The sequence below is a fragment of the Canis lupus genome, chromosome 4, assembly GCF_003254725.2.
Source record: "Canis lupus dingo isolate Sandy chromosome 4, ASM325472v2, whole genome shotgun sequence".
Lineage (NCBI taxonomy): Eukaryota > Metazoa > Chordata > Mammalia > Carnivora > Canidae > Canis > Canis lupus.
In genome coordinates this window covers 4,500,068-4,524,263 of record NC_064246.1, presented here as the reverse complement: position 1 = coordinate 4,524,263, position 24,196 = coordinate 4,500,068, and the positions used below count along the sequence as shown (strand labels likewise).

General features: G+C 40.3%; 1 protein-coding gene across 3 annotated transcripts in view; it reads right to left on the bottom strand.

The window, feature by feature from the left end:
* B3GALNT2 (beta-1,3-N-acetylgalactosaminyltransferase 2) overlaps positions 1-22,390 on the bottom strand; it is a 57,216-nt gene extending 34,826 nt beyond the window's left edge. Inside the window, exons 1-4 of one of the 3 annotated variants that reach the window (XM_049108751.1) lie at positions 22,091-22,390; positions 12,148-12,295; positions 4,018-4,118; positions 430-623 (exon numbers count right to left, since the gene is read on the bottom strand). In XM_049108751.1, the coding sequence (XP_048964708.1) occupies positions 430-623; positions 4,018-4,118; positions 12,148-12,295; positions 22,091-22,202 (555 nt within the window). In that variant the 5' untranslated portion in view covers positions 22,203-22,390. The remainder of the gene's footprint in view (positions 1-429; positions 624-4,017; positions 4,119-12,147; positions 12,296-22,090) is intronic. The other 2 variants (XM_025448625.3, XM_025448624.3) reach the window with 2 other exon arrangements.
* Between the last annotated feature and the right edge of the window lie 1,806 nt (positions 22,391-24,196).

Sequence of the window (24,196 nt, the reverse complement as noted above, 5' to 3'; positions counted from 1 at the left end):
TTCCCTCTACATCCTTATTAGAAAAGAGATTTGAAGCAGCTGTTAGCCTTATATTATAGTGATAGACTTTCAGGGTTGGAACAAAGAGACAATAAAACTCACTTACACCTTAGAGTCCCAAAGCTCTTAAATTCATTATCAACTTTTGTAATTCCTTAGGCTTTAGGGGATGTTAGGTTGGAAATTTCTAATCTGGTCCAATTTCTTCTTTTCTAGATACAACACGTTTACCATTCATTGGTATTCTCTTCCCAGACCAGCATATTAATATATTATGTTATAGTGTATCCAATCAGTAAGGGAAGAAAAAGGGAATTCTTCCAACTAGATATAATTATATAGACTTCCAACCTACTATATGCCATGAGGACAAAGCTAGTATTTTTTAAGAAGAAAAATGGGGAAAACCTTATACAAAACAGTGCATACCTCCTGTTCTGCCTGATAAAGTTTGACTGTGATGTTTCTCTGGAAACCCACATCGTTGGCATCATAAAACACCCCAAGACTGGTGATGACAATTGGGTAGAGAACTCGGAAGCTCACGCTGACAACTTGGTCCTCAGAAATCCCTGATGAAGTGTCTTCAGAAAGACTGAATGCCTCAATCTCCTGGTTCAAAACTAAGGAAATAATGAGAAAAGGAGTTTTACATAACAAATATAATCTTCTAATTATTTCACAAATGGCAGGAATTAAAAACAATTCAGGAATGTGGCTGCTTCTAGGAAAAAAATTATTTTGAAATTTAAGAATGAAGTTTTTAGCCACATATAGGTAAAATATTTAATTATCAGAACTACTTTATAAGTTTTTGTATATATACATGTGTGGATATACATATCTAAATGCCATAGAGGAATATTACCAAAGGCATCTATTAGGAAAGGTTCAATTAACAGGGATATTAAAAAGTAACTAATAAATAAAATCATTTAAAAAAAAAAAGCAAACAGTACCTAATGCAGTCAAAAATAATGAGAAAATTTAGTCTTGGCTCTGCAAATTCCAAAATTCTACTTCTTGTTGGGCAATCTAAAATACTTGTGATGAAAAATAAATAAATAAAAAATAAAAATAAAAAAATAAATAAAATACTTGTGATGTCACATCACAAAAGTCCTTGAAATCACTTCCAATAACACTGAAAAACTATATAATACTGATAAAAGAAGCACATCAAACACAGTAGCATTTCTGACCACATACTGTGTGCCATGCCCCATCACATTTACATCTTCACAACTACACTGTGTGGTCGTGGCATTATCTGGCATTATGGATTATGATACTGAGGCCTGGAGATGTTAAGTAACTCGCCCAAGGTCATAGAAAGTGGCAGAGCCAGGAATCAACCCCAGGTTTATGCACTTCAAACTGCATGCTTTTTCCCCTTCCCCTCAGCTGTTTAAATCAAACCCAAAAATAGTCTTTTGCAAATAATGTTTTCAATTACCAGAAACGAATCAGGACTGATTACATGAAGCAGTGCACATGGCTGAGAGTATCAGAGCCACTTTATGAAATAATATAAAAACCTATTCTAAAAGATTTTAATGTTCTTTATATCTTTTCAAGCTGTGGTTTTCTAATTTTGCTGCTCACACAACCCCATCAAGCACATTTCTACACACTCTAGTATAGAGTATTTACAAAATATACACATACATTATTGTTACCAAGATATTCAGTCTTTATAAAGATAACATTGTTTTATTTTCAGATAAACAGAAATTCTGTTTTCTTCCCTCACCCACTGGATCCTTTGGATCCCTACCTGAAAATTCCTAAAGTGCTATTTTACATTCAGTAGATAGATGCTCAATAAAATGTGCCTAACTGGAACTGATGAGCCTACCCAGTTACCTACATTAGCAGGAGTGGAAAGGAGAATGATAAACATTTTGTGATGGGCTGGGCAAGCACTGCTAGACTCCAAATAAACTGGGTGACATCAAAAGATTTTTTTAATATACTCAGTAAATGTAAAATATTCAAGGTATATACATGGGTTAAAGGCTAACAGGTTAAGCACACTATAGCCTAACTACGTATCTGTTTAAAACAAATGTACCTTGAACATCAATAGGTTCAAAATAAATTTAGTTACACCTATTTTAAAAATGTTATAACCTAGGTGTTACATATATGAAAATTTTCTATTAATTAACAACTCCACTCCTTTAGTATTAATGAACAGTAATGCTTAAAATAATAAAAGTCTGGTTAATTTAAGGTGAGGTTTTTAAAAATTTGATCTGGGTTTCAAATGTAATTTGTTTTTTGTTTTTTTTTAAAGATTTATTTATTTATGATAGACAGAGAGAGAGAGAGAGAGGCAGAGACACAGGAGGAGGGAGAAGCAGGCTCCATGCTGGGAGCCCGACGTGGGACTCGATCCCGGGACTCCAGGATCACACCCTGGGCCAAAGGCAGGCGCCAAACCACTGAGCCACCCAGGGATCCCTTCAAATGTAATTTGTTCAAGCTTATTATTCTTATATCATCAGTAATACAACATTTTATTAGGTTCATGGTCCCTCTGGGACTCCAGTGCAAGCTAACGGACGTTCTCCTCAGAGAAACAGTAACACATGAAATTTTACTTATAATGTTAGAAGATCATAAGAAACCTCTGCTTTACACAATACAGACCTGAAAATATTGTGCAATTTATTTAAAAAGCTGATTGAATAGGGATCCCTGCGTGGCTCAGCGGTTTGGCACCTGTCTTCGGACTGGAGTGTGATCCTGGGGTCCAGGGATTGGGTCCCATATTGGGCTCCCCGTGTGGAGCCTGCTTCTCCCTCTGCCTGTGTCTCTGACTCTCTCTCTCTCATGAATAAATAAATAAGATATTTTTAAAAAATAAAATTTTTTTAAAAAGCTGATTGAAACTGCACTTTATAAGAGGCGGATTCTTTAAAATAACATTAAGTACCTACACCATGTCCCAGGAACTATTCTAAGTTGTTTACATGTATCAACTTTTTTTCATCCTGTCAACCCCTATGGGGTACTTTTTATCCTCAGTTTATAGATGATGAAACAGAAGCATAAAGGAGGTAAATAACCGATCAAAGTTCACACAGCTGGGAAAGTCAGAGCCTAGATTTAAAGCCATGGAAGCCTGACTCCAAGGCCCACACTCTCAATGACAACACTAATGCTGCCTGTAAGAGTGAGGTGTATACAATTAAAAGGGTCTGACAAATCTTAACATACCAGAAGTCATAATCAGCACATTTACGACTTTGAAAAGTTTAGTCTTCCTTAGAACCATAGCCGGAGGGTGGGGGATGGGGGTGAATGGGTGACGGGCACTGAGGGGGGGCACTTGATGGGATGAGCACTGGGTGTTATTCTGTATGTTGGCAAATTGAACACCAATAAAAAATAAATTTATTGAAAAAAAAAAAAAAAGAACCATAGCTGAACACAAAAGGAAATGCTGGTAAAGGAAGATATTTGCTTATACAGTCAGCAATGTCCTAAAACTGGTTCCCAGGTAACAGAGGGAACTTGATTAGGACCATCTTTCTTTATCATCAGAACTCCCACAAATCTTTAAGGAATACAAAATATTACCCATATTTAAAATCTTTTACTATTTGTTTCTTTCGCAGAAGCTTACAGGCAATAATTCTAAGAGAAAGATGCCTCACAGTATTCATACCAGGTTTACAATAAATTGACAAGATGGTGAAATCAGTAGTTATCTCAAAGTTCAAAACTCAGTTATTTAGGATTTATCTATATGTAAGGAATCTCCAGATGAATCTGAATCATACTGAAAAGGCAAACTCTCCTAGATCCTGAAATTATATCTATCTATTAAAGACTCCTCACAGATAGCTAGTGATCACTCGATCTGTCAAAAAGGATGAAAGATACATTTTGATAAAAGCTCAATCTGAGTCCGCTAAAAACAGATCACCAGACTAGTCAGTTTAGCAACTTCTCCTCAACATCAAATTTGTATGTAGAGTCACAGGGCTGGTGAAAGAGACGACTCACCTGGATTTGTGATGTTGAGCAATCTGCAGGAATAAGGATCTTCCCTGTCTTCCACAGGCACTTCACAGCCATGAGCACCTATTATGAACTTCACAAGCACACTGAGAGATGTGTTGGCATTAACATCAGATACTGATTTTCACTTTGCACATGAATGCTTCCTCATGCCCATTTCAAAGCTTTGGAGACTCGAGTGTTCATGAGGATTAATTCTAACTTTATTTTTCTAGTCTGGCAAAAGAGGAACAAGCGAACCAAAAGTTGCCAATCACCAAGTGACTTATGTGTAAGCCCTCTACCGTATATACGTTAAAGTGAGTATGGGGGCACCTGGGTGGCTCAGTGGTCAAGCATCCTGCCTTTGGCTCAGGGTGTGATCCCACAGTCCTGGGACTGAGTCCTGCATCAGACTCCCCATGAGGAGCCTGCTTCTTCCTGGGCCTATGTCTCTGCCTCTCTCCCTCTCTCTGTTATGAATAAATAAATAAAATCTTTTTTTTTTTAAATAAAATCTTGAAAAAAAATAAAGTGAGTATGAATATGTTTGGCCTGGCTACCAGCAAATGCTTTTTGTTAAAAGCAAATTACAGTAAAGTCAGTTTCTCATGCCCTGACCTAAAAACATATCTGTATCTACAATCTTCTTTATTTGCTTTCTTCTATTTTATTTCATTTTTTTAAAGATTTTATTTATTTATTCATAGACACAGAGAGAGAGAGGCAGAGACACAGGCAGAGGGAGAAGCAGGCTCCACACAGGGAGCCCAATGTGGGACTCAATCCCGGGTCTCCAGGATCACACCCCACGCTGCAGGGGGTTCCAAACCACTGCACCACCGAGGCTGCCCTGCTTTCTTCTATTTTAGAAGGTATTCCTTTTACTCCAGATTAGTCTTCCCAAGCAAGAGGAGATGGTCTCCTCTCCTATATCTTACCTGCAACCTGTGGCTCCTTTCCTACCCTTTATAAATACGATGAGTCCTGATCCTAATTTTTTTCTTTTTAAAGATTTTATTTATTTATTCATGAGAAACACAGAAAAGAGACAGAGACACACACAGGGAGAAGGAGAAGCAGGCTCCATGCAGGGAGCCCGATGTGGGACTTGATCCCGGGTCTCTAGTATCACAGCCTGGGCTGAAGGCAGCGCTAAACTGCTGAGCCACCCGGGCTACCCCCTGATCCTAATTTCTATTTACCTACCATCCTTTCCTTTACAGTGAAGTCCTACAAAGGAATTAACTAAAATTGCAGGCTGTAGATTCTCATCTCCCACTCATTTTATAAAACAGAGACTTCAGCTTAATACCCACCACTTATACTGAAATGTTTACCACCAATGTAGCTACTGATTTGCTGCTAAATCAACGGACAACTTTTCAAGCCTTCAATCTGTGGTTCGATAGTAGTCTCTTTATGGTGTTCTTTTCCCTCTATTATGTGGGCTGCTCAGTCACCTACCAAGTCTGTCCATTAGGATAGATTTTAAAGCAGGGCTTTGCCCTTGGGCCTCTTCTCACTCTTTTTGCCTGCTCTCCCTGGACAATATTTATTCTCAAGGCTTCACCTAGCTTGGGAAGGATTCCTGAATTAGCATCTCTAGTTTGGACCCATCTTCTAAGTACAAGATCCATATATTCATTGAACATCTTTTCCTAGACAGCCCACAGATGACAGTCATGTGCTGGACCCGGCTCCTACTGGCCTGTGAGAGCCAACTGCTAAATTTTCAAGAATTCTGGAGGCTGGTTATTAAGAATAGCCTTTATTAAATTACATAAACATTAAAAACAAAGAAAATATTCAAATTAATCATTTCTCATTTCTCTATTATCTATGCTCTTGAGGTTATGTTTACCTATTACATCTGTGTGGTGGAAATAAAATGGTGTGCTACTGCATATTTTTCCTGAGTCTGTATTCAGAGATGTGGTATTCATTGGTTGAAGTTGGTCATGGAGGGAATACTTCCACCATGGAAACTGGCAAACAATAAAAATAAGGGTTTTATTTATTGTTTTGTTAACCTTAAGTGATGGAGGGAAAAAAAGCAAATGTTGGAGGAAAACTTAATGCAAATTAAACTTAAAAATGTGATGTGTATGCATAAATCAATGGAACAGAATAGAGAGCCCAGAGATAAACCCACAATTATATAGTCAATTAATCTATGACAATGGAGGCAAGGATATCCAATGGGAAAAAGACAGTCTCTTCAACAAGGAATGTTGGGAAACTGGACAGCTACCTGCAAAACAATGAAATGGGACCATGCTCTTACACCATACACAAAAATAAACTCAAAATAGACTAAAGACCTAAATGTGAGACCTAAATCCATAAAATTCCTAGAAGAGAACATAAGCAATAATTTCTCTGACATCAGCTATAGAAACATTTTTCTAGATATGTCTCCTCAGGCAAGGGAAACAAAAGCAAAGTTAAACTACTGGGACTACATCAAAATAAAGACCTTCCACACAGCAAAAGAAACTATCAATAAAACTAAAAAGCAACCTACAGAATGGGAGAAGATATTTCCAAAGACATCTGATAAGGATATAATACCCAAAATATATAAAGAACTCAACACCAAAAAAATCAAATAATCCAACTAAAAAAATGGGCAGAATACATGAATAGACATTTTTCCAAAGAAGACATCCAGATGGCTGACAGACGAAATAGTGTTCAACATCACTCACCATCAGGAAAAAACAAATCAAAACCATAATGAGATAATATCTGTTAGAATGGCTAATATCAAAAAGACAAGAAATAACAAGCCTTGGTAAGTATGTGTAGAAAAGGGTACTCTTGTCCACTGTTGGTGGGAATCAAACTGTTGTAACCACTGTGGAAAACAGTATGAAGGGTCCTCAAAAAATTAAAAATAGAATTAGCATATGATCCAGTAATTCCACTATTGGGTATTTAGCCCCCAAAAATGAAAACACTAATTTAGATATATAAGATAGATAAATACCTATCTATCTATCTATCTATCTATCTATTTATCACAGCATTGTTTATAGTAGCATTCCATACAGTAGATATGGAAGCAACCCAAGTGTCCATCAATAGATGAATGAAGATGTAGTATGTGTATACAATGGAATTTTTTTTTAATTTTTATTTATTTATGATAGTCACACAGAGAGAGAGAGAGAGGCAGAGACACAGGCAGAGGGAGAAGCAGGCTCCATGCACCGGGAGCCCGACGTGGGATTCGATCCCGGGTCTCCAGGATCGCGCCCTGGGCCAAAGGCAGGCGCCAAACAGCTGCGCCACCCAGGGATCCCCAATGGAATATTATTCATCCATAAACAATGAACTCTTGCCATTTGCAACAACATGGATGGATCTAGAAAATATAATGCTAAGGAAAATAAGTCAGAGAAAGACAAATACCACAAGATTTCACTTATATGTGGAATTTAAGAAACAAAACAATAAACAAAGAAAAAAATGAGATAAACCAAAAAACAGACTCTTAGATGTAAAGAAACGGTGGTTGCCAGAGGTGAGGTTGCGGGGGGGGGGGGGGGGGTGCAAGTGAAACAGGTGAAGGGGATTAAGAATACACTTATCTTGATGAGCACTGAGTAATATATACAATTGTTGGATCACTATATTGTACACCTGAAACTAACATAACACTGAATGCTAATTATACTTGAATTAAAAATGAATAAATAAAAATTAAAAGAAAAAAGTGATGCGTCTATAGCCATTCCATTGTGAATAGTAGAAAACCTATTACCTAATTCAACAAAGAAGTCACTGACTTTATTGACTAAGAGTAAAGTTCTGGCACATATCTCAGTAGTCACTTTATTTTTTGAAAGGTTTTATTTATTTGACAGAGAGAAAGAGAGAGAGAGAGAGAGAACACTGGGGAGTGGCAGGCAGAGGAAGAGGGAGAGCAGGCTCCCTCCTGAGCAGGGAGCCCAATGGGGACTCAATCCCAGGACCCTGGGATCATGATCTGAGCTTGAAGGCAGCCACTCAACCGGCTGAGCCACCCAGGCACCAGGCATCCTCCAGGCATCCTCACCCAGGCATCCACTTTAGTTTTACTCTTTAACTTAAAGGAAACATTTATGTCCCAACTGTAATCTTTTGTCAATTGTATCTATCTATTTAATAGATACTTGTGAAATTGATATCTCATTTCTTTTACTACAAAGGCTTTTAATTAAAAATGGTCCTAGAAATATATATGGATACAATGGAATATAAGATTTGAAAGTAAATCACAGCCACAGAAATGCAAACACTTTACTAATGGCCAATTAAGGCAGAATACCATTCATAAGCAACTAGCATTTAGAATAAAAGTATAAACAGAAATGAATAAGTCTGCTAATTAAATTATTGCAGATATTTACCAAATTAGTTTTTTTTTAATTCTTCTTAAATACTCTTACTAGATCCATAAAATTACTCTGACCCAGGAAGAAGTTTTTGAGTAATATCTATTGCTATACAAATACACCATCATTTTTACAAAATAAATCACCAAGCTCACTAAATTTAAAGCAGGAATACTATGATGGCAAATAAATTACTGGTGACTATCTGAATGTTAATTTTCCTCATTACATTTAGTTCTGAGTCATTCCCTCAATAGTCACTGAGTGCCTTACCCTGGGTGGCTCAGTCATTTAAGCATCCAACTCTTGATTTTGGTTCAGGTCATGATCTCAGGGTCATGGGATCAAGCCTGGTGTTGGGCTCCACACTGGGCTTGGAGCCTGCTTAAGATTCTCTTTTCCTCAGCCCCTCTCCCCAGCTCATGCACGCTCTCTCAAAATAAAATCTTTAAAAAAAGTTAAAGTCCCTATGCTCATGAAATTATACTCTAGTGGGAAAAGAAAACAACTTATAAATATGAAGCCAAATATAAAAAACATGCTAATTGGTGGTAAGTAGTATAAAGAAAAATAAAGTCAAACAGGGAAGATAGAGAGGGAAAAGGGGTTATGTGCTATTTGATATGGGGCTGCCTCCTGCTAAGGTGACATCTAAACAGAGACCGGAAAAATGTGAGACTGTGAACCATGAGGATATCCAGTGGAAGAGTGATAAAGACAGGGGAGACAGTAAGTGCAAAGGCCCTGAGGCAGAAGCGCATTTAGTGTAGCACAGTGATGGTTGCCCATGAAGGGGAAACAGACGTAGCTAAGGTCTAAGACCATAGTAAAGACTTGGTATTTCACTCTGAGCAAAAGAGAGGTCAATGGAGAGGTATGAGCAGAAAATTGACAAAATTTGAGTAATTTTATTTTCAAAAAATTATTTATTTATTTATTCACGAGAGACACACAGAGAGAGGCAGAGACATAGGCAGAGGGAGAAGCAGGCTTCCCGCAGGGAGCCCGATGTGGGACTTGATCCCGGAACTCCGGGATCACACTCTGAGCTAAAGGCAGACATTCAACCACTGAGCCACCCAGGTGCCCCAAATTAGAGTGATTTTTAAAAGAAGCACTCTGGCTGCTGTATGGAAAATAGAATACAGAGAAACAAAGGTAGAAGCAGGAAATCCAGAGAGAGGCTTCTGCAAGAATCAAGGTGAGAGGTAATGTGGCCTAGAGGGTAGTGGTTTTGATAGTAGTGGTAAAGGTGGTGAGTGGCTAGATTCTGGATATAATACAAAGGTAGCACCAAGAAAATATGCTGATTGGTTGGATGTGGCATGTGGGAGAAAGAAGAAATCAAGATAAAATGTATTATAATTCTTTAAAACTTCCTATTTTACTGATGCCTTAACATCCTCACAAACAGCCTATGAGCGTCCTCTCCAGGTGACCTGATATGCCAGTGATAAGGCTGGTCCCTGCCACAATTCCCCCTCTTGCCTTCTCCTGACTGACCTAGTGATATTCTAACACAACAATGAAATCTTCACACATCTTTTGCTTATATAGTCCACCATGACCCCCAGTAAAGGCACATGCCAATGGCGCCCCACCTGCTTGGTTGGGCCTGCTTCCTGGCCGCTCCTCCTGTCTGGCTGCTCCCTGTGTGGCATACCATTCCTCCCTTTCTAGGACTTGTGAGTATAATCAATCTAATTTCATAGGCCTCTCCCAGTGTAACTTCTGTGGCCATGCTGGAGTGACCCTTAGGGACCCAAAAGGGGGATTACTCCCTCATAACATAGCCACCAGGGTTTTCTGTTTGAGCAACTGGTAGAAAGGGGTCATTGTTATCTGAGACAGGAAAGACTACCTAGGAAGTGCAGGTTTTGGAGGAGGTTCTAATAGTAGTGATGAGTCTGAGGCCTTTCATTTGCTGGTAATAGGTACTATTATCGAGATCATGAACTAAAGAAATCTTGAAAAGGAAAGAAAGCCGCTATGAATAAGATAGGAAATCTATCACTACTGATGACAAGAAAATTCTGCAACTGTATAGCTACTCACTTCCAAATGTGCCAGTTAATGTAATCCTGAGAAGGCCTTCTAGAATTGCTCATCATCTGAGTATCTATCTTCACATAACTAAAAGTTCAACCTCCCATGCTTTTCTTCCACTAGCCCCTCACTATATAATCTTTAGAGGCTGGTCTCACTGAGAAGACTAAGGCCTTGGGCTCCTAACCAATCAACATGAGATATGCTACCAAGCTCAACCTGGAAGAGCATGGCATATTATATACACTGCAGATTGCACAATTAAAAACTACTACAGAACAGAAAAAAAGGGCAGCCCCGGTGGCACAGCGGTTTAGCGCCACCTGCAGCCTGGGGTGTGATCCTGGAGACCCAGGATAGAGTCCCACATCGGGCTCCCTGCATGGAGCCTGCTTCTCCCTCTGCCTGCGTCTCTGCCTCTCTCTCTGTGTCTCTCATGAATAAATAAATAAAATCTTTAAAAAAAAAAAAAAAGAACAGAAAAAAATAATTCAGTGTCTCTGTAAAGTCAGTGAAAAGCTTATTTTGACACAAACCTCTCTAAGCAGACAACTATTCTGGAATAGAACCTTTTAAGAATTTGTATTCTAGGGATCCCTGGGTGGCACAGCGGTTTAGCGCCTGCCTTTGGCCCAGGGCGCGATCCTGGAAACCCGGGATCGAATCCCACGTCAGGCTCCCGGTGCATGGAGCCTGCTTCTCCCTCTGCCTATGTCTCTGCCTCTCTCTCTCTCTCTGTGACTATCATAAATAAATAAAAATTAAAAAAAAAAAGAATTCGTATTCTAGGGGCGCCTAGGTGGCTCAGTTGGTTAAGCATCCCACTCTTGATTTTGGCTCAGGTCATGATCTCAGGGTCATAGGACTGAGCCTTGTGCCAGGCTCTGTACTAGGCGTAGAGCCTGCTTAAGATTCTCTCTCCTGGGAGGCCTGGGTGGCTTAGTGGTTGAGTGTCTGCCTTCGGCTCAGGGCATAGCCCCAGGATCGAGTCCCACATCAGGCTCCCTGCATGGAAGCCTGCTTCTCCTTCTGCCTATGTCTCTGCCTCTCTCACTCTCTCTCTCCCTCTCTCTCGATATCTCTCTCTGTGTGTCTCTCATAAATAAATAAAATTTTTAAAACCTTAAAAAAAAAATTCTCTCTCCCTCTCCCTTTGCCCCTCCCCCTGCTCATTCTTGCTCTCTATCTCAAAAAAATTACTATTCTAAATCAAAACAAAAACAAAACAAACCAGGTATCTATAAATACTAATATATTAACCAATGAATATATTCACCTCTAACTATCTTTTGGCTAAGAACCTTGGTTAAATTTACTTTTGTGACTCAACTACATGGAAGGGAAGAAAAATGAGATAGCCATTTCTCCCAGTAAGAAAGGCCACTTACCTAAATTAACATCTCTGTCCCCAAAAAGGTTTTTCAGAACTCTTATTCAATAAATCAGGCAAGGTGCCAACTAAGAAAACCTACCGTTGAGGGATCCCTGGGTGGCGCAGCGGTTTGGCGCCTGCCTTTGGCCCAGGGCACGATCCTGGAGACCTGGGATCGAATCCCACATCGGGCTCCCGGTGCATGGAGCCTGCTTCTCCCTCTGCCTGTGTCTCTGCCTCTCTCTCTCTCTCTCTGTGACTATCATAAATAAATAAAAATTTAAAAAAAAAAAAAAAAAAAAAAAAAAAAAAAAAAAAAAAAAAAAAGAAACCTACCGTTGACTTAATGATGGATGTTGTATTAAATGCTTCAGCCAGGTGCTTCTTATCACATTTCGAAGTTCATGGTTATTGCGAGCTGACAACACACCAACTACCACATCATAGTGACTAGATTTCCAATGAGGAAATAAGGCCAATTGATCTAGAAATAAGCAACAACAAATTAGAAATGTCATGTCTCAATTACTGTTCTATATGTAACATAAAAATGTTTATTAGTAAATAATACATGTTCATGTGTGTAGAAAATACAAAGAAATACAAAGGAAAAAATATTTAAAAAATCACCCATAGACGTACCACCTAGATACCTACTACCAACATTTTTGACATAAAGTCTTTTTGTCTTCCCCACATGTGTATATATTTCTGCTCTACATAAGTACGTGAATTCTTCAAAACTAACAAGATGTTTATGAAGCAAATCAGTTTGAAAAGGCAGTGTGGCATAAATCATGCAATAGTAGGCAGTATAAGTCCATTAGGCCATGAGCAGAATCCTGTTTCTTTTTAAGATAAAAGTTATTTAACTTCTTTTTTTTTATTAAAGATTTTTTTTTTTAATTTAAGTACTCTCTACCCCCAACATGGGGCTTGAACTCACCACACTGAGATCAAGAATCTCAAGCTCAGGGGCCTGGGTGGCTCAGCTGGTTGGGCATCTGACTTTGGCTCAGGTCCTGATTCTGGGGTTCTGGGATTGAGCTCTGCATCAGGCTCCCTGCTCAGCGGGGAGTGTGTTTTTCCCTCTAATCCCTGTTTGAGCATGCTCTATCAAATAAATAAATGAAATCTTAAAAAAAAAAAGTCTCATGGTTCTACTGACTGAGCCAGTCAGCCACTCTGAAAAGTTAGGTAACTTCTTGAGCCTCAGTTTCCTTAACTACAAATGGGTATAGTAACACTTCTCATACAGTTGTTGTAAAAACTAAAAGAGATAATGTTTATAAAGGTCCTGGTTTGGTAACCAAAATAACAGGCACTCACTGGCAACCAAGAGCAACTATAACAACCACAACGAACATGTGCTTTCAAAGGTGAAGGCCTAAGTTAACGATAGTTAGGGGGCACCTGGGTGGCTCAGTGGGTTGAGCATCTGACTCTTGATTTTGACTCAGGTCATGAGATCAAGCCCCATATCGGGCTCTGTGCTAGGCATGGAGCCTGCTTGGGATTCTCTTCCTCCCTCTCCTTCTGCCCTGCCTCACTGTGGCTCTTGCTCTCTCAAAAAAAAAAAAAAAAAAAAAAAAAAAAAAAATTAGTAAGTTTGGGAAATAAAGCTGAAAGACTACTATGCTGGAATCTACCAGAACCCTCATTAACACCAATAAATTCTACAGCCAGCAAACCCTGTGTCATTTACTAAATATTCTAAAGAATGAAAGAGGGAGACAACATTTCCAGGGAGGCCAAACAAAAACAAAACAAAAACAAAAACCCACCAAAAATCAAGTGACAAATCACGTGAATGGCTCATTTTTTACTGCCATAAGGGCTAATGGGCAGGACTACATTTAAATAAAAATTGTCCTTAGAAGACAGAAGGGAAAGATACTTTGTTTTTTACCACCAGTTTCAAAGCTGGAGAGCTACAAGCTTATATATAGTTCTGAAGAGGGGCCCATTTCACCTTTCTCCAATGATGGGAATGGATCCAAAATGTTTCCAAAAATAACTTAAGGTCAGAGATCTTTACTACATTAAGTGCAATGTTTTTTATATGCCATAGGATCCACATATTCAGCCAAAAGACAACAAAAACATGTTGACATTTTTTCAAAGGGCCAATTAAAATAATAAAATCTGGGAGACAGATTCTTCTAATAGGATACCTGAAGAATATTACACTGTAACAATTCTAGGACTATAGAAATTTTTGTATAGATACCTTATTTTCCAAAACAGACACATTTCTTAAAAAAAATATATAAACAAGGTAGAGATACTTGTTATTTTAGCCTACCATGAATCCTGTACTAAAATGGATTCTTCTTTAAAGGTAGGAATTTATCTTTTATCTTTCTTTTTTTTTTTAAGATTTATTTTAAAGAGAGAGTGAGCACAAGTAAGACGGGTAGGGAGAGGGAGAGAGAAGGGCAAGCAGACTCTCCACTGAGCACAGGCTTGATCCCAGAACCAAGAGATCATGACCTGAGCCAAAACCAAGAGGCGACTGCACCACACAGGGGCCCTAGGCAGGAATTTATCTTTAATGTAAACCCAAAATTTCCTTGACTAAGCTTGCTTGTAATAGACCATTTATTGCACACCTGTAAAGTACTAAATACTATATACAGAGTATCATTTTAAGGTTTTGCATGTAGAGTATCATTTAATGCTCACAACCCTGAAATGTAGGTGGTGTCAGGCTCCTTGTTAAACAAATAAGGAAAGAGGCACAGAGAATTCAGTAATTTCTGAATTTCTGCCTTTTCCTAAGGCAAACAGCTAGTAAATGGTGCAGCTAAAATTTAATCCTGGGCGATTTAACTCCATTCTTCATCACTGTTCTATTAGGGGCACAGTTTGATATAGCTCATCTGAGACTAAATTCTCTAAATCTTTTATTCGTAACACCAGATCAGGTGGTGAATTAGTGATAAGTAGATCACTAGAAATGCTGGTTAGCATGTTATTTTTTTTTTATAAATTCATGGCGCAGGAACATTTTTTCTCAGATACACAGAACTGTACAATGAAAGTTGTAGCTACTGATGGAACTAACTCTAAATGAGCCTGAATCTGGAGAATAATTTAAATGCTTATGTAAAATTGGCAATGATATATCCCATTTCACCCTCTACTTTTTCACAGAGAAATATTAAGTACTTTTAGCAACAAGAATGAGGCAAATGTAGTAACCAGATATATCTGACATTGATTCCATAGCCAAAGTGCTGCATGATACCAGTAATAAGCTATTTAAATCTCTGTACCTCAGTTTCCTAATGGAAAAAAAAGTGATACCAAAAAGTCTTCAGATGGTCTATTTCATTCATTTCAAAATGTCTTCTGGAATGATTAAAAGCCAGAGAAGGGCAAAATCACATTTAACCTTAATTAATTCCTCATTTACCTGACATCATCAGGAAACAAAGTTGATGCACAAAAGTAAAATCATAAAATAACTAAAATAATCTGTTAAATGCCAAATATCACTGCCTCATTTTTGGTAGATAATCAAAATGAACCTTTGAGAAATGGATTACATGAAATAATTTAACTTGTTCTTGATGACAAAGTCTTCATGAAAAATTTCTCAAATCCCTTTCTCATGATTAATTCTACCCGTTGCTTCAATTTGGACGCTTATCTCTCCCTGGACCATGACAAAGGCATCCTAATGATGAGCACTGAGTAATACATGGAAGTGCTGAATCATTGTATTGTGCACCTGAAACTAATACAACAGTGTATGTTAACTACACTGGAATAAAAAAAAAAAAAAGAGAGAGAGAGAGACAATTGGGAAATTTTGAACTAAGTATTGCAAAGAATCATTAATTTTTCTAATCATGATGATGGTTTTTGTGGTTATGGTTTTTTAAAGTCTATCTTTAGAGGTAATGTACTAAGATATTTATGGAAATAATAACTTATCTGTGATTTGCTTCCAAATAATCCAGTGGGAAGAAGTGGGTTGGTGTGTTTGTGAAAAATATGAGCTGAAGGTGTATGATGAATACATAATATTTGTTATAATCTTCTGCTTTTGGGTATGTTTAAAAATTTTCATAATAAAAACTTAAAATACGAAAAAAAAAAAAAACCCACCCAAGGCTATCCTAACAGTTTATTCCTAGTTTCTTCATATCACTGCCAAACAAGATTTTTCTAAAAATTATTAAGTATATAATAAAGATGACCATGTGGCATGTGAAAATCCCATGGCTTATGGTTGCAAACTACTTTTTGATCTCATTCCACTTCTCTCTGCCACTGCCAATCCTCTCTGCTTCTAATCCATGTCTAAGCTGCTTCTGTTGAACTGCTTTAGTTTACATGCATTTCTACTTTTCTTGCAGAGGAGAAGTGCATGGCAGATTCTGGCCTTTAAAAAACTTCTCCCTCCAGATATACTGAAAAACAGGTTTCTAAAGACTCAACCAAAAAACTATTAGAAATAATAAATTCAGTAAAGTTGGGGGGAAAATCAGCGGCACTTCAATACACTAAGAATGAACTATCAAAAAAAAAAAAGAAGAAGAAAAAAGAAATTCAGTAATCAATCCTATTTACAATTGAATCAAAATGATTAAGACATCTAGAAATAAATTTAACCAAGGAGGCAAAAGATCTGTACACTGGAAGCTGTAAGACATTGAAGAGAGAAACTGAAGAAGACAAAAATAAATGGAATGATATATTCTGTGCTTGTGGGCTGGAAGAATATTTTTTTAAATGTCCATAGTACCCAAAGCAATCTATAGATTCAATGCAATGCCTATCAAAATTCTAGTGGCATCTTTCACAGAAATACAGCAAACAACCCTAACATTTGTATGAAACTACAGAAGACCTTAAATAGGCACAGCAATCTCGGGAAAGAACAAAAGAGGAGGGCACCACGCAGCATAAGCTCTTCTATCATCATCGAAGAGGGGATGATTACAGCAATACAGGCCTACCTCAAGAAACAAGAAAAATCTCAAATAATCTAACCTTATACCTAAAGAAGCTAGAGGAAGAACAAAACCCAAAGCCACCAAAAGAAAATGATAAATATGAAAGCAGAAATAAATGATAACAATAAATGAAAGACTATGATAACAATAGAATGGATCAATGAAACCAAGAGCTAGTTCTCTCAAAACATCAACAAAATTGATAAATCTTAGCCAGACTCATCAAAAAAATCATTATTCACCATGATCAAGTAAGATTTACTCCAGGGTTGCAAGAGTGGTTCAGTATTTGCAAATCAACATGACTGAAAAGACACATGCATCCCTATGTTTGTTGCAGTTATTATTTACAGTAGCCAAGATATGGAAGTAGCCCATGTGTCCATCAACAGATAAATGGATAAACATGTGATATATACACAATGGAATATCACAACCATAAAAAAGAATGAGATCTTATCATCTGCAACAGCATAGAGGGACCAAGAGAGTATGATGCCAAGTGAAATAAGTCAGTCAGAGAAAGACAAATACAGTATGATCTTACTTTTACATAGAATCTAAACCAAACAGAACACCGAACTCAAAGAACAGACAGGTGGTTTGCAAAGATGAGGGGTGGCATGTGAAGGGAGTCAAAAGATTATCTATGTAAAAGTAAGATCATACTGTATTTGTCTTTCAAGGAAATGTGGAGAATTATTTCAAGGAAATGGCTCCTCTCCTCCATTACTGCTGGAGTGGAATTTGGTAGTCTTCTGTGGGACAATTTGCCAATATACATGAAATACCTCAAACTGTGTAACTTCTTTTTTTAAAGTAGGTGCCATGCCCAGCACGGAGCCCAACATGGGGCTTGAACTCATGACCCAGAGATCAAGACCTGAACGGAGATCAAGGGTTGGCTGCTTAACCGACTAAGCCACCGAGACGCACCAGAACTGCAGAACCTTTATCTAGCAATTCCACGTCTAAGAACTTATTCTAGAGAAATAAATAGTGATGTACTAAAACATCTCTATTCATCACAGTGTCACTTATTAATAGTGGAAAACTGCAAAATCTATAAATGCAGAAATAAGGAATTAAATTATGGTTTATCTATATGCTAGAATATTAAGCAGCCATTAAAATGATGTTGTAGAATTACATTATATTGTAATTCACCATATTAAGACCAGCAGACTATAAGAACTATGTACATACTGCGTGGCTCCATTTATATAAAGTACAAACAGGCAAATCTCTACCATTTAAGATCAGGATAGTGGTTACCACTCCTGGCAGTGACAGAAGAGAATATGAAGGAGCTTCTGGGGTGCTGGATTAGTTGAGTGTATTCAGTTTGTGAAAATGTACCAAGCTACACATTTACATGCCCTTTTCTGAATATATATTATACATCAACACAGTTTTTTTAAAACATTTATTTATTCATGAGAGACAGAGAGGCAGAGACATAGGCAAAGGGAGAAACAGATTCCTCACAGGGAGCCCGATGGGGGATTTGATCCCGGAGCCCTGGGATCACACCCTGAGCCAAAGACAGATGCTCAACTGCTGAGCCACCCAGGCGTCCCCATCAATACAGTTTTTAAAAAATACTAAGTAATTTCCCTCAAATAGGCACTTTATGTGCATTCAAAAACCATAATATAGATTTTTCCTGTTTTTAAAAATAATTTCACATTTTTCTACAAAGACTTTATTAGATAAAAATTTAAATTATAAGGTCATCACAGAATGTGAATAGATGATCTGTAGGTGACAAATTCATACTTAGCTTTATTCTTTTGGTTCATTTTTTCAAATTATTAAGCACCTCCTATGTTCACTGTTCTAGATGGTAGATATACAGTAATAAACAAAAAACAAATCTTCATGTCAGGAATAATTAAAACCCCACACAAGCTCCCTGAGAACAATGGCATTCTCTTCTCAAATACGTATTATATCCTGAGGGTCTGGCAACTTGCTAAGCTCTATACTTAGAGTGGACATCCAAAATTTTTTCAAGACCCAGGGAAGCTGACTTCAAAACTGTTCAAAATAGACCCAAGGATTCTTAAAAATCAGGCCAAAAATTCCATGTTCTCACATGCATACTCTCTAATGACATCAATCACAGATAAGCAGAAATCTTGGAAATGAGGGAAATATACAAATTCATCACAGATCTACTGATAAGGACAATCATCACATGTACTACTAGCATGCTCTCACCAATCTCAAAAACCTTCCCAAACACCTCACTAGCCTATGCACCAGCCACCACTATCCTACTCCTCCTCTCGAAAATTCATGGAGTGTTTACTATGAATCAGGCACTTTTCTAGGTGTTGAATTAATTGAATCTTCACAACAACCCTAAGAGAACATCATTTTATAAATAAGGAAACTGAAGCATAGAGACAAGATTAACATATAGGGATAATTTTGCATGAATGGCCCTAGGCAAAATTGCAAAGGAAGCTCCATTTGTCTTTGGCCTTCTCCTTGCTCCATGTTTGTTTCAATTTGACAAGTTTTAAGGACCTCAGAGCAAGGATTCTGCATCTAGTTGGATACCTAGGACTCTAAGCATTTATTGAATATCGGATATGTTTCATCCCTTTCTCTTTGGTTTCTTTTTCTCCAAATATCCTAGAATGACAGGACTTCTTTGGTCTCATCATTTTGCTAAATTTACTGTTACATAATTCCAAAGGCATTACCCAAAATGAGTATAATATACTAACTATATCCTCTATCTATATTCTCCAGTTCAATGTCCGTCTCCACTCTCCTCATCCACCCCTAGGTGTGCTGGATTTCACAAGAGATCTGCTTCCCCTTCACCAGTTGCTCTCCTGGACCATATTTGGCTGTTTCAAGTGAGCCACTAATTAGAGAAGTATCAGGTGCTGATAGGACTCCCACGCGTCATTCAGGTCCCTGCTCATCAGCACTTCTTTAGAGGGGCCTCCTCTGAACCTCTCTATTTAGAACAGCAGCACACCATTTTCAATCCTCTTACACTACTTTTTGTCATCCCACCTATCACTGTCCCCTTTGATATTTAATAATTATTTTTTCTCTTGACTTCCTTTCTAAATTGTAAACTGCAGGTGCTTGGGTGGCTCAGTTGAGTAAGCATCTGCCTTTGGCTCAGGTCATGATTCCAGGGTCCTGGGATTGAGTCCTGCGTCCAGCTTCTTGCTCAGAAGGGAGCCTGCTTCTCCCTCTGTCCCTCCCCCTGCTCTCTCTCTCTCTCTTAAATGAATAAATAAAATCTTTAAAACAATAAACTGCAAACCGCATGACAGCAGGGACTTGATCTGGATTACTGCTGTAATTCCATACCTATAGCAGAAGTGGGCAGAGTAGACTCTCAAAGATTTGCTGAATTCATTACAAGTCAGAGGGTCATTCTTAATATTAAGGAAGGTAAATTTCCCTTAAAAAAAAAAAATACTGCTACCACTTAATGAGCCTGAAGACAAAGAAACAGAGAAGAGAACAAACACAAATCTTAAAACATTAATTCAAGAGAAGAATATTCAACCAAATCTTTGGTTTTCTCTCTCACCTTAGGCTGAAGGTATAAGGGTAGAAATGTAAAAGCGCCCAAATGTTTTAGTTTGGACATTGTGGTGACACAATGGGAAAAGGAGCTGCAGGAAATTTTAGCGATCAATATGCTTCTGCTGTTTTTAGTTTTGAAAAGTGAAAGGAGTCTGTTAGGTTTCATTTAGATTAAAATACCTCATTTATCATCCAACCAGATGCACAATATCCATCTGAAGTCAATTTAAGTAACAGAGTACTGATTTCTCCACCCATAGCTGGATCCTCTCCGTGGCCTACTTCCCAGTCCCCTTAATCTAGCTCAGGCCAACCTGAGGGCAGATACGGGCATTGTCTAAACACTACGAGGACAGGAAAAACTTCACTGAAACTAAGAAATTGCCTATTCAGTTTTAAGCTTCAAGGCAAAGAGGTGTTGCTTGTTTATGGAACCCTAAAAGACTATTAAGGTCATAAATATCCTAAGAATGCTCTGCAAGTAAATTCTAGCAGCACTCTCTCACACAAAAGGCAAGAAAGCTGTAAAACACAAACCTAACAGATGTTACAAAGCATTTTATATCTATGGCACTATTTCCTCGGCTCGGTTTACAAAAACCAAAAAAAAAAAAAAGCCTCAAATCCTAACCTGTTAACAGGTTAAATGCTCTATAACCACTGTTTTGTTTTTTTTTTTTCATTAAGTAATTTAAACTTTAAATTCTATTCAGGTAACACAAATAGCCTTTTCAAAGAGCTTGTGGTTTGTCTAATAGGGAAAGATTCTAAGACATTGTTACCAGTATAAAGGATCCCATTGCAACAATGAGATTGCTTTGAGAACTGCCCAATTAGTGTCTATGCTTCCTACTTAAAAAGTAAGGCACAGACTCATCTCAGAATCACAAATATTGCAGTCTAATTTTTAAAACTTTTGGTTAAGAAAACAGCTGTTCTGGGGAGTAGTAGTTGGGAAAAAACTCCCTGAGTAGTTGGAACACAAAATAACTATTACCTCATTTTAAAAATGTCCTAGGGCAACCATTAAAAAAGAAGACAAGAAAAAAGGGGGAACTCCATTAACAAAAACAAACAAACAAACAAACAAACAAAAATGCACCGGGTACCTACTACGGACAAAGCCTTCTATCCATCAGGCCGGGAAAGGAACGAGAAAGAACAAAGGTCTCTTTCCCACGAGAGGGTAAGTTTTCGAACAAGTGGATATGACCGTTCGGAGAATTTCGTGTTTTCACGTCGACTTCACTAACAGGCTTCGCAAGCCAACTCCCAGGAACAGGTCCGCCCGAGGCCAGGCCCTACCTAGTTCGTGTCCCGATTTGTTGGACCGACTGACATCACAGTTTTCAAAGAAAACAAAGTGCAGTAAATTCTCACGGCAAAGTGATCCTCAAAAGCAAAACCCAGCCTTGGCAAGCACGCTCGGGCATGGCCCACGGCGCTAAGGCCCCCGAGTCCGGGCGCCTGGAGCGAGGACGGCCGACCGCCTGGGGAGCGGCCCGGGGACAGACGACTCGCGGGGCGGGCGGGGCTCGCGTGGCCGCGCAGGAAAGCGGGAGGTGAGCAGCGGCGCCCACGCGAAGCCAGAAGAGCGCCCCGAGGCTGCCCGGTTACCGCCCCGAGGATGAAAAGGGCCGTTTGTCTCGCCTGCGGCGGGTCGCACTCGGCCCGCTGCCCCCTCCGGGGCTCGGCGGCGGCCTCCCTCCCCTCACGGCCTCCTGGCCCGCGCGGCCCCAGGACCTCACCTGCGGGGCCGGCCCCGGAGGCGCGGGCGGGCGGCGGGGAGCGCAGCCGCAGCCAGAGGTGCAGCGCGGCCCCGAGCACACACGGGCACAGCAGCACCAGCCAGTTTCGCATTGGCCGCCCCCGCCGGCTCCACCTCGCGCCCCCGCCACGCGCCGGGCTCTCCCGCGTCCCGGCGGAGAGGGAGGGGACCCGCGAAGAGCGAGGCCGAGGGGCGGCGGCCGACGCACGCGCGACCCCGCTGGGCACGCCTGCCCTCGCTCCCGCCGCCGGCCAGACTCCTCGCGGTTGCCGGCCCCGCGCCTCGGGCTCCTCCAACCGCGGGCGGCGGCGCCTCAGCCGGCCAGGCCCCGCCCCCTCCGCTTGGCCTTCCCCCGGCCCCACCCACCTCCCCCGCCCCGCCCCGCCCCGCCCCCTCCTCTCGCGGCCCCTCCCGCGCCCGCGGGCCAGCCGGGAGCTGAAGTCCTGCTCTGGGCCTACGCAGGGAGCGCACCCCGGTGGTCCCGAGGCGCGAAAACCACATTTCCCATAATCGCATGCACTTGCTTTGCGTCCCTCGGCGGTCGCGGAGGGGAAGCGCGAAGCGCCACTTGGAGCATGCGCGTCCCCTCCTGACGCCTACATCCTCCCGAGAGCCGAGGGGGGCGGTGCGCGGCGCCAAGTTGTCGGTGGCCGGCGCTACTGCGGGGGGGAACCGCGGAGGCGAAGGTTGCCCGGGGCCTCGGATTTAAAGGAGACCTCAGTGACGCCTGTTTTAAGTCACGCAGAGCTCGGTTGTGCGAACGCCCGCCTTCTCTGGGAGGCGGGACCCTGCTGAGGTCTCCTTGGCCCGAAGAGCGGGCCGAGGCCGTGGGAGGCGTGTGTCTCCGGCGGTGAATCGCCCCGCGAGCCTTAGTGCGGGTGCGCTGCGTGCGCGGCTCCAGCCCGGGGCCCGGCGCCGGCCCCTGGGAGCTCAGGACACGGTCCCACCAGGGGTCTCACCAGAGGTCCAGCTGGGCGGTACGAGCCATGGTCCAGGCGAGGGTAAAATTGCACCTGCCCCGGATCCAGACTGGGGAGAGCAAGACGACACCTCCTCTAGGACGGAGCCGTGACAGCCCAGGACGCGGGCTGCGAGCGGCCCGCGGGAAGGATCTGAGCACCCCAGCTCGGAGACCAGGCCCTGCCTGGTGCAGCCGGGCCCCAGGACCAGAGCCGGGTCGAGGCCGAGGTCAAGGGTGCCCCCGCTAAGGAGGAGGAGGGAGGGATGAAAACAAACGCCTGGCGGATGATGGTTTTGCGTTTTACTTTTTTCTTTTCTTTTCTTTTCTTTTTTTTTTTTTTAATTTGCACAAGTTGTGGCAACAGAAAGTAACTATATTGTTGAGTAAAGTCTTGATTGAAGGACACAGAAAATCCATTTAAAAGAAACTTAAGGGAAAAAATTGAATTTATTCAAGTAACTGAACGATGCAGGAGGAGATGTCTCAGGCACTGTCAGTACCATAGTCTCACTGAGTGACAATTTAATCTCACCAAAACAACTATTAAAGTTACTTTTTTTTTTTTTTTTTTAATAAACTCCATGCCCAACTTGGGGCTTGAACTCATGTCGTGGAGACTGAGTTGCATACTCTACCAACTGAGCCAGCGCATCCCTGAAGTTCCTTCTTATTTGAATATTTTATAATGCTGCCGGTACTCTAACTTTATTTTTTTTTTAAGATTTTATTTATTTATTCATGAGAGACAGAGAGAGGCAGACATAGGCAGAGGGTGAAGCAGGCTCCATGCAGGGAACCTGATGTGGGACTCGATCCCAGGACTCCAGGATCACGCCCTGGGCCAAAGGCAGGTGCTCAACCGCTGAGCCACCCAGGCGCCCCTCTATTTAACTTTAAAATCTGTTTACTAGTTGTAAAAAAGCTGTAAGCCTAAGATGTTCATACTATACATTTGTACTTAAAATAATAAAAACAATTTAATTACCAAGTAGGGTCAGAAATGATTTTTTTTCCCTTTAAAGGGATTTGTAGTTACTTATTGCTACTTAACAAGTTATTCCAAAACTTTTAAAAAATATTTTTTTATTCATGAGGAACAGAGACAGAGAGGCAGAGGGAGAGAAG